This window comes from Pan troglodytes, chromosome 11, assembly GCF_028858775.2.
Source record: "Pan troglodytes isolate AG18354 chromosome 11, NHGRI_mPanTro3-v2.0_pri, whole genome shotgun sequence".
In the NCBI taxonomy this organism is placed as follows: Eukaryota; Metazoa; Chordata; class Mammalia; order Primates; family Hominidae; genus Pan; species Pan troglodytes.
This window is the reverse complement of record NC_072409.2, coordinates 66,812,552-66,829,327: the sequence shown is the minus strand read 5'-3', so window position 1 is coordinate 66,829,327 and position 16,776 is coordinate 66,812,552. Positions and strand designations below refer to the sequence as shown.

Here is a 16,776-nt window from a genome sequence, read left to right as displayed (position 1 = left end):
ATGAAATGGAGTGCTGAAGAATTAACCTAGTATAACTCACATAGAGTCAAAGAGGCAAAATATAAAAGAGTAGGTAGGATACAAAGGAAAGATCAATAAACTCTAAATTGCATTTAATAGAAATTCCATAAAACGAGATTGGAGGGGAGAGTGGAGAAACAATATTTGAAGTTTTTTTTTTTTTTTTTGACAGTCTCGTTCTGTTGCCAGGCTGGAGTGCAATGGCGCAATCTCGGCTCACTGCAACCTCTGCCTCCAGGTTTCAAGCGATTCTCCCACCTCAACCTCCCAAGTAGTTGAGATTACAGGCACCCGCCACTACGCCTGGCTAATTTTAGTATTTTAGTAGAGATGGGGTTTCACCATGTTGGTCAGGCTGGTCTCGAACTCCTGACCTCAGGTGATCCGCCCACCTCAGCCTCCCAAAGTGCTGGGATTACAGGTGTGAGCCACCGCGCCTGGCTATTTGAAGATCTTATAGCTGAACATTTTTTAATTTGCAAAAAGACATTAGGAATTTGTTACCTATACAGTCATTCATTCAGTGAACAAACACTGAATGAAAACTTATGTTTTACACTCCAGAGTAGAAACAAGGGATCCACAATGAATGTAGTATAATCCTTGCCTTTGCTTGAGGGGCTCACAATTAGTAGGAGGGATGGACTTGTTTAATTAAAATGTAGTGTAAAATTTCCATGATAAAGCAGTGTATTACAGAATTAAGGAGGAAGAATACTCCTGGGAGGACTAACAAAAGCTTCATGGAGGAGATGAGATGATACTCAAGCTGAATCTTTAAGTTGAGAGTTCCCTAGACCATTGAGTCAACAGAGGAATGAAAGAGCATGGCATATTTGGTGGCTGCTGAGTGGTTCTGGGTAGTTCTAGCTTCTAGAATACATGGAAGACAAGTCCTTAAGACATAAGTTAAGGGGACTGCTGGGAAAATCTTAATAGCCTTTTAAATATAAAAACATTTATTGGCCGGGTGCGGTGGCTCACACATGTAATCCCAGCACTTTGGGAGGTTGAGGCGGGCAGATCATGAGGTCAGGAGTTCGAGACCAGCCTGATCAATATGGTGAAACCCTGCCTGTACTAAAAATACAAAAATTAGCCAGGCGTGGTGGTGCACGTCTGTAATCCCAGCTACTTAGGAGGCTGAGGCAGGAGAATCGCTTGATCCTGGGAGGCGGAGGTTGCAGTGAGCCAATATCGCGCCACTGCACTCCAGCCTGGGCAACAGAGTGAGACTCCATCTCAAAACAAACATAAACACTTATTAAAAGTTTATTGAAGTGTAATAAGTAAATGCATAGAATGGAGAGATATACCATTATACCATATTCATAAATATGATAACTCAGGATCATAAAGATGGGGTTTTCTCCAAAATAAATTCAATGCAATGCTACTCAATATCCAAATACTTTTTAAAAATGAAAGATTTTTAAAAAATTAAACCTGACTGGTTACATATTTATATAAAAGAACTAAAAATAGCCAAGATAATTTTGAAAAGAACAGGTATGTATCCTACCAGCTAATAATATTTTTCTAGAAAGTTTTAACAATTAAAATATAGAAGTATTTCATTCTTAAATATTGAGAAGCATTCATGGTGCTCATATATTTATGGCAAGATGTAGAGAAAAATGAGAAATTTGAATTTTAAGGCAATCACTCTGGCATTAGTATACCAGATGACCTGGTGTGGGGGCAAGATTGAGAGTTGGGGTGACCTGCTGGCTGCTTCAAAAGGTGTGATACTAGATACTGAGAATGGAAGATAAGGGTAGTGAGAATGAAAAAGATCTCATTAGATAACTATTTGGGAAAGAGTACCAACAGATCTTGAAGTTTAGCTTTGTTGGAGGTGGGTGGGTTGGGCAGGCAACAGGGGAAGGAGAAGAGTCAAGGAGAACTTCAAAGTATCAGCCTGGACTCCTTGGTAGATGGTGAGCCTTAAGGATCTCTGGGACAGACAACTAGATTTCTGTAAAAGAGGCATGGAGCTTGGGAGAGTTTGAGGCAGAAGTCTCAGGGAATAGTGGGAGTAATGAAAATAAACAAATTCCCCCAGACAGACTCATCAGGTAGAGTAGGAAAATGATGAGTGAACGAACAATACTTCCTCAAGGAGATGATGCCTGTCTCTGGGCCTTGAAGGATGGGGGATGGGCAGGAGCAGCCCAGGTTAGAGGGAAGATGTGGAAGTTAAGAGCGAACAGAGGGCGCTGATGCTGGAGAGGATCACACACGAGGTAGGGAAGCAAGAGGAACCTCCCAGGTGGTGAGAAGAGAGAAAGGGGCAAATAAGGAAGAAAACCTTTTCATTTTTCTACGCACTCATGCAAAATGACAGGTAGACTCTCACCTTTGCATTGATCACAAGTCGGATGGCATCTCTCACAGGTCTGTGTGCTTTGCTCTACATAGTAATGGTCTGGGCAGGAGCGATGACACTCTCCTTTGGAGCGGAGCAGAAAGAAAAATCTATCGCAAGACAGGCAGTCTGTGGGCCGTGGGCCCTGGCACCCCTTGCAGCTCCTGTTGCACCTCTCACACCGGCCAGTGGAGTTGTCTGCGTAATATCTGAAACCAAAGGAGAAGAAAAGATGGAATAGTAAGCTTTGCTCCTAAATTGGATGCAGTGGAAAAACATGGTGGTCAGGTTTCATTTACAAGCTGAGTGACTTTAGCCTCTTTACCTTACTCATTAGATTCATTGCTAATAACACTAATGAATCCAATGATTCCCAGTGTTCTTACCTGTAAATTGGGCCAATCCCTCCCCTACTATTTGTGAAAATTAAACTGGGTAACTAACACATATGAAAAGACCTAGTGCTTATCACACCTAGTAGCACCTCCATCGTTGCTAGCTACCATTGCCTTTTTCTACCATGTGTCTCTCCAAGTTCATGCTTTAAGTTGTGATTAATGGCTGGGATCAGAGAATGGAAGGATCTTTTTTTTTTTTTTAAATAGAGATGGGTGTCTCACTATGTTGGCCTGGCCATTCAGAGATACATTTAAAAGATCCATCCAGGCTGGGTGCAGTGGCTCACACCTGTAATTATAGCACTTTGGGAGGCCAAGGTGGGTGGATCACTTGAGGTCAGAAGTTTGAGACCAGCCTGGTCAACATGGTGAAACCCTGTCTCTACTAAAAATACAAAAATTAGCCAGACGTGGTAGCATGTGCCTGTAATCTCAGCTACTTGGGAGGCTGAGGCAGGAGAATTGTTTGAACCTGGGAGGTGGAGGTTGCAGTGAGCCGAGATCATCCCACTGCACTCCAGCCTAGGCGATAATGTGAGACTCCGTCTCAAAAAAAGAGATCCATCGGGCCAGGCACAGTGGCTCACACTTGTAATCCCAGCACTTTGGGAGGCCAAGATGAGAGGATGGCTTGAGGCCAGGAGTTCAAGACCAGCCTGGTCAATCAACATGGCGAAAACTCATCTCTACTAAGAGTACAAACAAACAAACAAAAATAGCCAGATGTGGTGTGTAGTCCCAGCTACTTGGGTGGCTGAGGCATGAGAATTGTTTGAACCCAGGAGAGTGAGCTGAGAGCACACCACTGCACTCTAGCCTGGGTGACAGAGTGAGACTATCATAAATAAAATAAAAGATAACATAAAATAAATAAATGTACCTCTGAATTATTCTTCTAATTTGTCAATTAAAAAACAAATTTTGAAACAGGAGGTGACAAGTGTGATATTGACGTTTACATAATAGATATAACCTTGTTTGAAAAGATTTTTGGAGGCTAAATATAATAACTGTAACCACTATTCATTAAGTTTCTACTAATATGCCTGATAGTATTCCAGGGACTTCATAAACATTATTTCACCTTATTGAACCTACAAATGAGACACTAGAGTGTGGTAGTTAGCACTTGCCCTCTGGAACAAGACTACAGTTTTAAATCCCAGTCATACCACTTACAAGCTGTGTGACCTTGGGCCAGTCACTCAACATCTCTGTGCCTCAGGTTTCTCATCTATAAGATGGGACTAATGTTAGCACCTACAATTCAACATGTAATTACTGAGAAAGGGGTGGGGACCATGATGGGCACATTATAAATAATTAATGTATATTAGTGATAATTATAAATTTTATGGTTTATCCTCATAGCAAATCTTATGATTTAGGTATTATTATCCTTATTTTACAGAAGCAAACATTGAAGCTTAGAGAATTTAGACAACTTGCTTAAAGTCAGTTAGTGAAATGAGACAATATGATTTGAGCTTAACTGTTAAACACTACAACAAAATAGTGCATTAATTGAAGGTAAACAAAGGTTTGTAAGCAAGATAAAAAAGGGTAACAAAATTCTTGCTAAGGATGAACTTCTAAAGGTCATCTGATTCATCTCTGTATTTCTAGATATCAGCACCACTAAACCTATCCTAGAAACCTAAAGGTTCATCTTTGTTTTCTCTGGTGCAACACTACAGGTCCCAATAGGCTTTTTTTTGTAGACTAATTCAGCTCCATGAACTTGCTGAAAACTCACACCATGCCTAGGTCATGCTGAGCCTTGGTCTATTTAGCCACCTGTCACTGATCTGAGTGAGCACACTTGAACCTCAGCGGCCCAGCTTGTGGTAACTTGAGACTTCCTTCACTTTTTGCAGTTATGTGAAGAACAATGACTACTATGTGTCAATCTGTAAGACTGAGGTATCTGAGAGACAAGGCAATGATGAGCTGAATGGTTGACAAAGCCCACATAAGACTCAAGAAAAGAAACCATCAGGGAAAAGTGAAATCTACACAGAGCAGAGGGAATACACAGGATTAGAGTCAGAAGATAGAATTTTTACTCCTGGCTCTGCCATGTATTAGTAGCTCTGTGACTTTGGGCAAGTCACTTAACCCCTCTAAGCCTCAGTTTCTTCATCTGTAAAATGGAGACACTAACAGTAACCTCATGAGATTGTTGTAGAATCAAATCATAATGTAAAGATATATTGTGAGTGGAAATACTTTGTAACTCTTAAGCAGCATACAAAAGTTTTTTTACCTACTGTTTTTATTATAGATTGTTATAAAGATGAAAAGCATCAGTAGGAACTGTGGGAAAGAAAGCTTATCAATTCTAAGTAGGTTTTTAAAATTATCAAGGAGTAATGCTAAAAGAGACAATGAAGAGTTTATTGAAACAGATTAAAAGAGTACAACACCACTGCTTGATTTGAGGACTCATCTTTTGAGCCTCCCAGCCTTGAAGAGCATAAGCACAAGCAGTAACCTAGGCTTTAAAGAAACTTCTCTGAGTTAAACACCAAAATAATTATGTGGGTTGGGATAGGGTGCAGAGAAGTATATGCCTACTTTTCCAAGGCAGAGATTTAACATACAAGGGTTATGCCAAGCATGTGGAACACTGATTTTACTAAAGGAAGAGTTCTCTTATACCTCATGAATATTCCATTTCTTCTTTATTAAAGAGATCTATGGCAACCTGTGCCTCCCCCAACCAGCCCTGGGGAGCTTTACACACTGTGGAACAATTGTCTTCTTAATTCCATGGTCTGCATTCTACTTAGATCACAGGATGATCAAGCACCCTTTTTGTGTTTGAGAGTATTTACTGACTTGATTTGAGGAAGATGGGATCCAGATCTTTTCAGACACTTACTAGGGTGATGCAGAAGGGCTAAGCCAGGTAGCTTCATCCCTGTTTGTTTTTTTTTTTTTTTTAAGACAGAGTCTTGTTCTGTTGCCCAGGCTGGAGTGCAGTGGTGCAATCTTGGCTCACTGAAACCTTCGCCTCCAAGGTTCAAGCAATTCTCATGCCACAGATTCCCCAGTAGCTGGGATCACAGGTGCCTGCCTGCACACCCTGCTAATTTTTGTATTGTTAATAGAGACAGGGTCTCACCATGTTGGCAAGGCTGGTCTTGAACTCCCGGCCTCAAGTGATCTGCCCGCCTCAGCCTTTGAAAGTGCTGGAATTACAGGCATGAGCCAGCACACCTGGCCATCCATCTCTGTTCTTGTCTGGCAGGGCCCTTTCTTCCTTGATCTATATGACTGGTGTTTTTCTTTTTTTCTGAGACAGAGTCTTGCTCCAGGTTGGAGTGCAGTGGTGTGATCTTGGCTCACTGCAACCTTGGCCTCCTGGGTTCAAGCAATTCTCCTCCCTCAGCCTCCCAAGTAGCTGGGATGACAGGCACGTGCCACCATGCCTGGCTAGTTTTTGTATTTTTAGTAGAGACGGGGTTTCACCCTGTTGGCCAGGCTGGTCTCAAACTCCTAACCTCGCCTCCCACCCACCTCGGCATCCCAAAGTGCTGGGATTATAGGCGTGAGCCACCCTGCCCAGCCTGGCTGGTGTTTTTCAAGAGCTGCCAATGCGTGGCTCTGTGCTGAGTGTTGTAGAAGCAAATGTAAGACGTAAGAGGTGTTTTTCTTCCATGAGTTTATAATTTTCTTGGGAAGAGGCATATAAAAATAAGAATAAACTCTTAAAGTCAGTGATATGGTTTGGTTCTGTGTCTCACCCAAATCTCATCTTGAATTGTACTCCCATAATTCCCATGTGCTGTGGGAGGGACCCTGTGGGAGATGGTTGGATTACAGGGGCGGTTTCCCCCATGCTGTTCTTGCGGTTGTGAATAAGTCTTACGAGATCTGACGGTTTGATAAGGAGAAACCCATTTCGCCTGGCTCTCATTCTCTCTCTTTGCCTGCCGCTACCCACATAAGATGTGACTTGCTCCTACTTGCCTTCTGCCATGATTGTGAGGCCTCCCCATCCACATGGAACTGTAAGTCGAATTAAACCTCTTTAGTTTGTAAATTGCCCAGTCTTTGGGTATGTCTTTATCAGCCGCGTGAAAACAAACACAGTCAGTCTTTCTTTTACTCATCTTATTTATACATACAAAGTACTCATCATGAAATGTGTTAAATAAATAAGTGAATGAATGCGATAAATCAAAATGCAAGGCAGCATATAGCACTAAAATGAATGAAACAAGCAGTAACTGCTATAGGACCGAAGAGATGTGTCAATTTGGGTGAAAGCATTTGAGGAAGGTCTAAGGTTACAGCCCTTGATTTGGGTCTGGAGACTCCCAGTGCTCTAGGTTATTGATTGGGTAGAAAGAGTCAGCAACAGGCCTATCATCAATCTTTTACTCTTTACTGGGAATGCCCGGGGGAAAAAAAGGATATGCTGGCAATCAGACCTTCTGATAACACTAACAGTTCTTCCTAGCAGAAAAATAATGGAGTCCTTATCCATGAAATGCTTTTAGAAGGATACATCAAGTGTGTGTGTCTAGGTTGTTTATGATAACAAAACCTGTAATTTGTGGATTTATAGGCGACATGACAGGTTGGGGAATTAATGGGGAATAAATGGAGATGTTAATGGAACTATTTCCTTTGTAAATCAATGTTCCACACTCACTGATCTCCTCACATAAGCAGGTTGGGAGAATGTGAGACCCTGAATTTTAAATCTGAATCAGAACAAGTCCTGAAGCTGAAGAAAAAGAACCTCCATTAATGATCTTGGGCTTCTCTGAGGAAAGGATGCTTTGCTTCTGCCTTGTGATTGCTGAGACCCTTTGCCAAATTGTTTTAATTTTTAGAAACAAGGTCTTGCTCTGTCACTGAGGCTGGAGTGCAGTGGTGCAATCATAGCTTACTGCAGCCTCCAACTCCTGGGTTCAAGTGATCATCCCCTGCCTCAGCTTCCATAGAAGCTGGGACTATAGCCTGATGGCACCATGCCCAGCTAATCTTATTTTAATATTTTACAGATGGGGTCTCACTATGTTGCCCATACTGGTTCAAACTCCTGCCTTAAGTGATCCTCCAGCCTCAACCTCCCACGTAGTTGGGATTACAGGCATGAGCCACAGTGCCCAGCTGCCAATATGCTTTGAATTATCAGTAAGGACTGTCGTTGAGGAAGATCAATTGCTCAGGTGAGTCCAGCTTGACAATCTGACCCTTTGTGTTAACTCACCCTGTCACTCTGCCTCTCCTGTTTCTCTTCTGTTACTGTGAATTGGTTCATCTTTGCTCCTAACTAGCACTGAGACTTCAACCTGGTTTTATAAGTGCTCTGAATCTTAGTTTCCTCATTTGTAAAATGGGTTGATATCTGGTGTGGCTGTGAAATTACATGGGGGAAAATGTACCGAGCACTTACCCTTCCCTGCACTGGAGCAGGCACTCTTTTCCTAGCTGGAACCAGCCCAGTCGGCAGGAGTGGCACTGCCTGCTGTGTCTCCCTTCACATGTCCTGCAAGAGCTGTGGCAGTGGGCACACCGGTTGCTGTCCTCATCGGCATAATAGCCCTCTGGGCAGTCCTTCACACAGGTTGTGTCTGTCATGGGGGAAAAAATGTCTATTTGGACATCGAGCATGACACATGTCTCCCCTGTATTTTCCCTCTTGTGTACCATGGCGGGAGGGAGGAGAGGGCTGCAGGAGGAATGGGATGATCCTGTGAGCTGATGGATATGTTTGGGAAATAAGATTAGTGTCCAAGAAACAGAATTGCCCTAAGACCATGAGGAATACAAGGAAAACAGAAGTCAGTGATATGGTTTGGCTCTGTGTCCCACCCAAATCTCATCAGTGATCCCATCTCATCTCATCAGAGATCCAAATCTCATCTGTGTCCCACCCAAATCTCTCAGTGGATTAGCTGTGGTGGGTAGAACAGAAACTACAGTCCGGCGCCTGTGGATGTTGGCAATGGCTCATTGTCCAGCTCATGTATCTGGTTAACTAGGGGGAAGCCCCAGCTTCCTGAAGGAAAAACACCACTGTATTAGTCTCTTATTGCTGTTCCTATGAAGTATCCCCAACTTGGGGCCTTGAAACAACAATTTATTATCTTACTGTTCTGGAGGTCAGAAGTCCAAAATAGATCCACAGGGCTCTGTTCCTTTTAGAGGCTCTAGGAGGGAATCTGTTTCCTTTCCTTTTCCACTTGCTAGAGTCCACCTGCATGCCTTGGCTCATGGCCCCTTCCTCTGTCTTCAAAGGCAGCAGTGCAGTAGCTTCTCTCTGTCCCTCTGCTTCTGATCACATCACCTTCTATTACTGACTCTGATCCCCTGGCATCTCTCTCTTTTTTTTTGAGATGGAGTCTCGCTCTGTCGCCCAGGCTGGAGTGCAGTGGCGCAATCTTGGCTCACTGCAAGCTCCACCTTCTGGGTTCACACCATTCTCCTGCCTAAGCCTCCCGAGTAGCTGGGACTACAGGCGCCTGCCACCACACCCGGATAATTTTTTGTATTTCTAGTAGAGACGGGGTTTCACCGTTTTAGCCAGGATGGTCTCGATCTCCTGACCTTGTGATCCGCCCACCTCGGCCTCCCAAAGTGCTGGGATTACAGGCGTGAGCCAACACGCCTGGCCCACCCCCAGCATCTCTCTTATCAGACCCTTGTGATGGCATTGGGTCTACGTGGATAATGCAGGAAAATCTCTCTATGCCGAGATCCTCAACTAAATCACAGCCCCAAAGTCCTTTACCAAGTAGAGTAATACACTTACAGGATCTGGGGATCAGGATGTGACATCTTCAGGGGGGCCATTATTCAGTCTACCACAACGTCCAAAAAAAGTATCTAATTTATAAATAGCCTGACCCTGGTGGTGTGGTGGTGTGGGACACGGTAGAGAGAATGTGAGGATACCAGGCTGAGCAAATCTGCACCCATTTCCCAGGGGGACTACAGCTCTGTGTCCTATACCAGCACTGAAGCCTCAATTCTAGTCTAATCTGCAGCCTCGGATGAGGGGAAGACCACTTTGTGGAGGCAAGCTGTCTTCTCTGTATGAAGGCATCTGAGATGATTACTGGTGGCACTCTAGATTGGATGTAAGTAGAAAAGAAGGTCCCATGGGGTGGGATTACATGGGAGACGTGGCTGGAGGGAATGCTTTTATGAAGCAGCAACTGCTGGGAAGGAGAGTCACAGAGATATGTGGACCAGGAGCTAAGGTAGATGGATAGAGAAGACTGGTCTCTTTGAGTGTTTTCTATTGTGAAGTGATCAGGAATGGTATTGAGAATAGGTCTCCCTGTGTCTTAGCAGGGGGATGGTGTCCTCGCTCAATATGAAGAGGAAAAGCTTGCCACACGTCTTTAAAACATTTTTTTTTTAATGTTCAAAATTTTTAAATTTAAAATTTTAATTTCTTTCCATTTTTTGTAGAGATGAAGTCTCACTATGTTGCCTAGACTGGCCTTGAACTCCTGGGCTCAAGCAATCCTCCTGCCTCGACCTCCCAAAGTGCTGGGATTACAGGCATGAGCCACTGCGCCCACCCTACCACACATGTCTATTTGGAGTTTCACGCTTCTCAGGTCTACTCTCCTGGTGGGGGAGAAAAGTGCTCATACTTCCTGGTCTTCACCATATTCATCTCTGTCTTCTGTCTCCTATGACTTCTTATTTAGTTAAGTTTTGTTTCATTATCTTTCTCCCATGCTTGTTTTAAGCCTAGTCACAGTATCCCTGGGAACCTGAGGACATTGTTTCATATTAGCAATAACCTTCAACTCTGATCTGTGGGACATGGCCAACCTTAACCTGTGCCACATTTTGCTCAAGAGGGATTTCTTAATCAACCATGCTAAATGGAGGGGAAATTTTGACGAGGAGCTGAATATCTACATGTTCTTAAAGTGTAACCCCACAGGCTACTTATTAGTTACAAGGGAATAAATAGTAATTATGCAGTAGAGAAACTGAACATCTTGGCCAGGTGATCAACATTAATATCATCGAGGAGAGGCATGTGGAGATCATGTTCCTCCAGGTGTGACTCTCGGAGGATAGACATCACTTCTGAAGTATGCTGGCCAAGCATGCACACTCTGCAACTGATCACGGGCAACTTCACAGTCACCCGAAAGGAAAAATGAAGACTGTATTTTTCCTTTCTTTTCTTTTTTTTCTGAGATAGAGTCTTGCTCTGTTGCCTAGGCTGGAGTGTAGTGGTGTGATCTCGGATCACTGCAACCTCTGTCTCCTGGGTTCAAGCGATTCCCCTGCCTCAGCCTCCCGAGTAGCTGGGACTACAGGTGCCCACCACCACACCTGGCTAATTTTTGTATTTTTAGTAGAGATGGGATTTCATCATGTTGGTCAGGCTGGTCTTGAACTCCTGACCTCATGATCTGCCCGCCTCGGCCTCCCAAAGTGCTGGGATTACAGGTGTGAGCCACCGTGCCCAGCCAAGACTGTATTTTTCTAAAGCATTGATATTGTGAAAGAAAAAGAAAGTGTGTGGAAACATTTCATATTAAAGGAGGCTAAAGGGACATGGAAGGGCCTGGCATAGTGGTTCATGCCTGTAATCCCAGCACTTTGGGAGACTGAGGCAGGAGAATAGCTAGAGCCCAGGAATTCAAGACCAGCCTGGGGAACACAGTGAGACCCTTGTCTCTAAAAAGAAAAAAAAATGGCTGGACATGACATGGAAGGGCCAGGCATGGTGGTTCATGCCTGTAATCCCATCCCATCTACTTGGGAGGCTGAGGCAGGAGGATCTCTTGAGCCCAGGAGTTCAAGGCTGCAGTGAACCATGATCGTGCCACTGCACTCCAACAGCCTGGGTACTGCGCCTGGCCAACTTGTCTCTTAAAACAAAAAACAAACAAACAAAAAAGTGGCTGGGGGAAGTGGCTCACACCTGTAATACCAGCACTTTGGGAGGCTGAGGAGGGCAGACTGCTTGAGGCCAGGAGTTCAAGACCAGCCTGGCCGACATGGTGAAACCCCATCTCTACCAAAAATACAAAAAAAAAAAAAAAAAAAAATTAGCCAGGAGCGATGGTGCCCACCTGTAATCCCAGCTACTCAGAAGACTGAGGCATGACAATTGCTTGAACCCAGGAGTCAGAGGTTGCAGTGAGCCGAGATCATACCACTGCACTCCACTCTGAGCAACTGAGTGAGACTCCTTCCCAACAAACAAACAAACAAAAAAGGGACATGGAAGCTAAATGAAACAACTGACTCTAGCCTGAATCCTAAAGGGGCACTGAGAAAATTGTAATATGGATAGTATATTAAAGTATTGTATGAATGTACAATTTATTAGAGTTGATAACTATCCTGCGGTTATGTAAGAAAATATCACTAATCTGAGGAAATAGGCACTAAAATATTTATGGGAAAGGGGCCATGATGTATGCCTTCAAATGGCTTCGAAAAATATGTATTGGGAATGATGTACATGTATACATTGCGAGAGTGAGAGAAAGTGATAGAGAGAGACAGAATGAGTGAGAAGGGGGGAGAGAGCCCACGAGCAAATGATAAAGCAAATGGTGTAGAAGATGAGCAATTTGCGAACTGGATGAAGCACATGCGTGCGCTGTTCTTTGTACAGTTCTTACTCTTGCATCTTTTCTGCAGGTTTAAACATTTCCCAAAAACAAAGCAAAAAATCAAAAAGAAAGAAGCCAGTATCTACTGGACAAGGCAGTGTGCAAGGCAGTTTCCCAGAGAGATGGAAACACAAAGCTGTCCTCAGAGAAGTAACTCACTGAGAAGAAGGCTGTTCCTGGGGCATGTTTGACACTGGTCCTCCGCCGGCCCCATGCAGTGGAAGCACTTAACATGGCAGGGCTTGCACCCGGGAGCATCCTCATCCCAGTACTCGGAGGGTGCGCATTTCTTGTTGGCCATGCAGCTCCCACGAGGGTTCATGATCAGGCCTTTCTGACAGGCGGTGCAGGTCCCAGACGATGAGCAGGTCAAGCAGGACTTGTGGCAATCTGTGGGCGTGGAGGGGCAGCAGACAGAGTGAGCGAGGGCCAGGGTGGCCCTCGTGGGAATGGCTTCCCCTGGGAAAGGGTCTTCACATTCCTTTCACATTTCTTCCAGAGATTTCCAGAGCTCTGGGCCAATGGTGTGGGGCCATGAGTTGAGTACAGCCCTTGAGCTCTGGGGTGGACCATTCTTTTGCAAAATGAGAGAAAATTATTATTTTATTTTCTCTGTTGTATCCAGAGAGGGTTTTCCTGCAACAGCCATCTCAGAAATATTAGTAAGGCTCACTATAATTACCCAAACTGCAACAAAATAATAACAAGCCATTCTGTAATGGCACCGAATTTTCCACCGTCATAACACCTACTGTTATGGTCCTCCACTCACCTCCGGAGTACCTTGAGCTTATCACGAATACAGCAATTGTTGGAATGTATTTAATTGTCTGTTGACAAATAAAGGTCCCTTTTGCATTTATTTTTGAATACATAGTGCCTATGAGAGGGCCTGGCATGTAATAGGAATCGATAAGTATTTGTTAAAAAAAGAAAATAACAATTATCTTCCACCTCTAGGTTTTCTTTTTCTGTATTTAACTAGAGACGGGGGCTGGGTGCAGTGGCTTACGCCTGTAATCCTAGCACTTTGGGAGGCCAAGGTGGATGGATTGCTTGAGCCCAGGAGTTTGAGACCAGCCTGAGCAACATGGCAAGACACTGTCTCTAGAAAAAACACAAAAATTAGCTGGGCATGGTGGCGGGTGCCTGTAGTCCCAGCTACTCAGGAGGCTAAGGTGGAAGGATCTCCTGAGCCCAGGAGGTCAAGGCTGCAGTGAGCTGTGATTGTGCCACTGCACTCCAGCCTGGGTGACAGAGTGAGACCCTGTCTCAGGAAAAAAAAAAAAAAAAATAGAGATGGGCCTTCACTTTGCTGCCCAGGCTGGTCTTGAACTCCTGGCCTCAAGTGATTTTCCTGCCTTGGCCTCCCAAAGGGCTGGGATTATAGGCATGAGCCACTGCACCAGGCCGACCATCTCTGGGATTTAGTAGTTGCCATTCTGTCTGCCTGCAATTCTCTTCTCCCAGAGGCATGCATGGTTTGCTTCCTGCCTTTCTCAATGAAATCTAAGACATCTCTCAAGTTTTATCTCCATCCTGCCTATCTCCCTGTCCTGCCCCTCTGCCTTACTTTTGCTCTTGGCTTATGGTCGTTAGTACCTGTCTTCCCTAATAGAATGTGAGCTCCATGAGGGCAGGGACTCTGTCTCACTCCTTGCTGTTCCCCAGACCTGAAAGAGCACACGGCACATAGCAGGCCCCCCTGTAAGCATTCCCTGGGTGGATACATGCATGGTATTATTATTGTTTATATTATCCTCTCATTTTATCTAAATCAGGAAATTGAGGCTGGAGATGCTAAGTCACTTACGCTAAGTAGTATCAGGAGTTGAGCCCAGGACCTTAGCAACTGCCTTGCTGCTTCTGCTCCAGTGCTTCAGGAAAGGTATGGGACTTTTAGAGGTGTCTGTACTATCTATTACAGGATAATCTGGGTGATTGGAATGGATCCAAAGTCCTTGTGTTTCTTAGAGAAGATCCTGCTTACAGATTTTTTTTTTCTTTTTTTTGCTATAGGTTCTTGCTCTGTCACCCAGGCTAGAGTGCAGTGGTGTGATCATGGCTCACTGAAACATTGACCTCCCAGGCTAAAGTGATCCCCCCATCTCAGCCTCTTGAGTAGCTGGGACTACAGGCACACACCACTACATCTGGCTAATTTTTGTATAATTATTTTTGTTTTAGAAATAGGGTCTTGCTATGTTGCCCAGGCTGGTCTCAAATTCCTGGACTCAAGAGATCCTCCCACCTTGGCCTCCCAAAGTGTTGTTGAGATTACAGATGTGAGCCACCGTGTCCGGCTGAGATTGCTCCATTCTAAATGCTTCTCTACACTTCCCCAAATCTTAATTTTCAGATCAGGTTCTTTGTATTATCTCTCTGGAAAGTCAGGTTGTCACTGTTTCTTCCAATACCACATTCCTTCCCCTCCCTTTGGTCTGGTAGAAAGTGCAATGGCGGCCGGGCATGGTGGCTCACGCCTGTAATCCCAGCACTTTGGGAGGCAGAGACGGGCAGATCACCTAAGGTCAGGAGTTCGAGACCACCCTGACCAATATGGAGAAACTCCGTCTCTACTAAAAATACAAAATTAGCTGGGTGTGGTGGCACATGCCTGTAATCCCAGTCACTCGGGAAGCTGAAGCAGGAGAATCTCTTGAACCAGGGAGGCGGAGGTTGTGGTGAGTCCAGATCGCGCCATTGCACTCCAGCCCGGCAGCAACTAGAGCAAAACTCCGTCTCAAAAAAAAAAAAAAGAAAGAAAGAAAGTGCAATGTCATTGTAGGGAGACACCTCAAGTGAGTTTCCAACTCTGTCCTCACTAGTGGGGTCACATTGAGCAAGTGCTTAACTTCTCAAAGCATCTGTTTCCTTCTCAGAAAAATGCAGAAAATTGCCATTTACCTCAATGGCTCTCAACCCACACTAAGCATCAGAATTACTGGTGGTGGGAGAAGGAATTAGAATGTTGGGTGCAGGCATCTGTGGTTTTAAGAGCTGCCCAGGTGATTCTAATGGGCAACCAGGGGCCTTTCTCAAGGAGATAATTAAATCAGATAAATTAAGAAAACATACTCTGAGACCTGTAAAGCTCTCTGTATGGTAAATTACTTTCATTATTCAACACCAGAGAAAGGCCAGAAGTTGAACCTCAGTTCCTGCCCTCGCAGAGGCAAGATGGCGCTGGAGGCCTGCTGCTGAGTCTCTCACCTCCCAGACGCCATTCCCAGCTCCACAGCCTGCCTCCCACACGAACACCCGCCTCTTCTGCATGCGGACACAGCCTTGACATCCACGCTTTTTCACATATGGGCAGGTAGGACATTAACACTAAATAGTGCTTTATATAAAACACACAAAAAGGCATATCCACAGCACAAGGCTGGAGCAGAAAGCCTTCAGGACCGAGACACATCTTCATGTCCTACTAAAAACCTTCCCCTCAGTATGTCCTAGGGTGTGGGTGTCCCAGGGTTTCTCAGTGGAAGGTCACTCTCAGGCTCTCGCGGTTGTTAGGGGAATTGCCTCTGGACATCTATCTTGTCGTGTTTGCTTGGGGGCGACATGTGGGGGTGAAGGACCTCAGGCTGCCTCATCGGAGTGAATCCTGGGCTCTAGAAAAGCCCCCGCCCCACAACATTTCTCTCACTTGCTAGAGAATTCTAGAGTGCATAACTTATTTTATTTTTCTGTTCCTTGATAATGAATAAGAGGCAAATGATTCATGCCGAGTTAAAACATAAGGAGGTATAAATAATAGCAGATCCTTTCTTGAACATGCAGGGACTGAGTGGGAGTGGAAATGGGGACCTTGGAGCAGGAATTGAAGGATATGAAGAGGAAGGTGGGGAGCTTCCAGGGAGCAAACCATGAAGGGAGGCTGGGTGCGGTGGCTCACACCTGTAATCCCAGCACTTTGGGAGGTCGGGGTGGGCGGATCACTTGAGATCAGGCATTCAGGACCAGCCTGGCCAACATGGTGAAACCCTGTCTCTACTAAAAATACAAAAATTAGCTAGGTGTGGTGGCAGCCGCCTATAATCCCAGCTACTCAGGAGGCTGAGGCAGGAGAACCACTTGAACCCAGGAGGTGGCGGCTGCGATGAGCTGAGATCATGCCACTGCACTCCAACCTGGGCAACAGAGTGAGACTCCATCTCAAGAACAACAACAACAAAATATGGACCGAGCGCCATGGCTCACGCTTGTTATCCCAGCACTTTGCAAGGGCGAGGCAGGTGGATCACTTGAGGTCAGGAGTTCAAGACCAGCCTGGTCAACATGGTGAAACCCCCTCTCTACTAAAAATAGAAAAATTAGCCAGGTGTGGTGGCACACGCCTGTAGTCCCAGTTACTCAGGAGCCT

At 44.8% G+C, this 16,776-nt stretch overlaps 1 protein-coding gene across 2 annotated transcripts in view; it reads right to left on the bottom strand.

The window, feature by feature from the left end:
* Positions 1-16,776, bottom strand: part of PCSK5 (proprotein convertase subtilisin/kexin type 5) — a 465,695-nt gene that overhangs the window by 22,102 nt on the left and 426,817 nt on the right. For both annotated transcript variants that reach the window (XM_016960969.4, XM_520079.8), the window contains 3 exons: positions 12,567-12,797; positions 8,201-8,378; positions 2,381-2,598 (listed from right to left, as the gene is read on the bottom strand). In XM_016960969.4, coding sequence (XP_016816458.3) covers positions 2,381-2,598; positions 8,201-8,378; positions 12,567-12,797 — 627 coding nt within the window. The remainder of the gene's footprint in view (positions 1-2,380; positions 2,599-8,200; positions 8,379-12,566; positions 12,798-16,776) is intronic.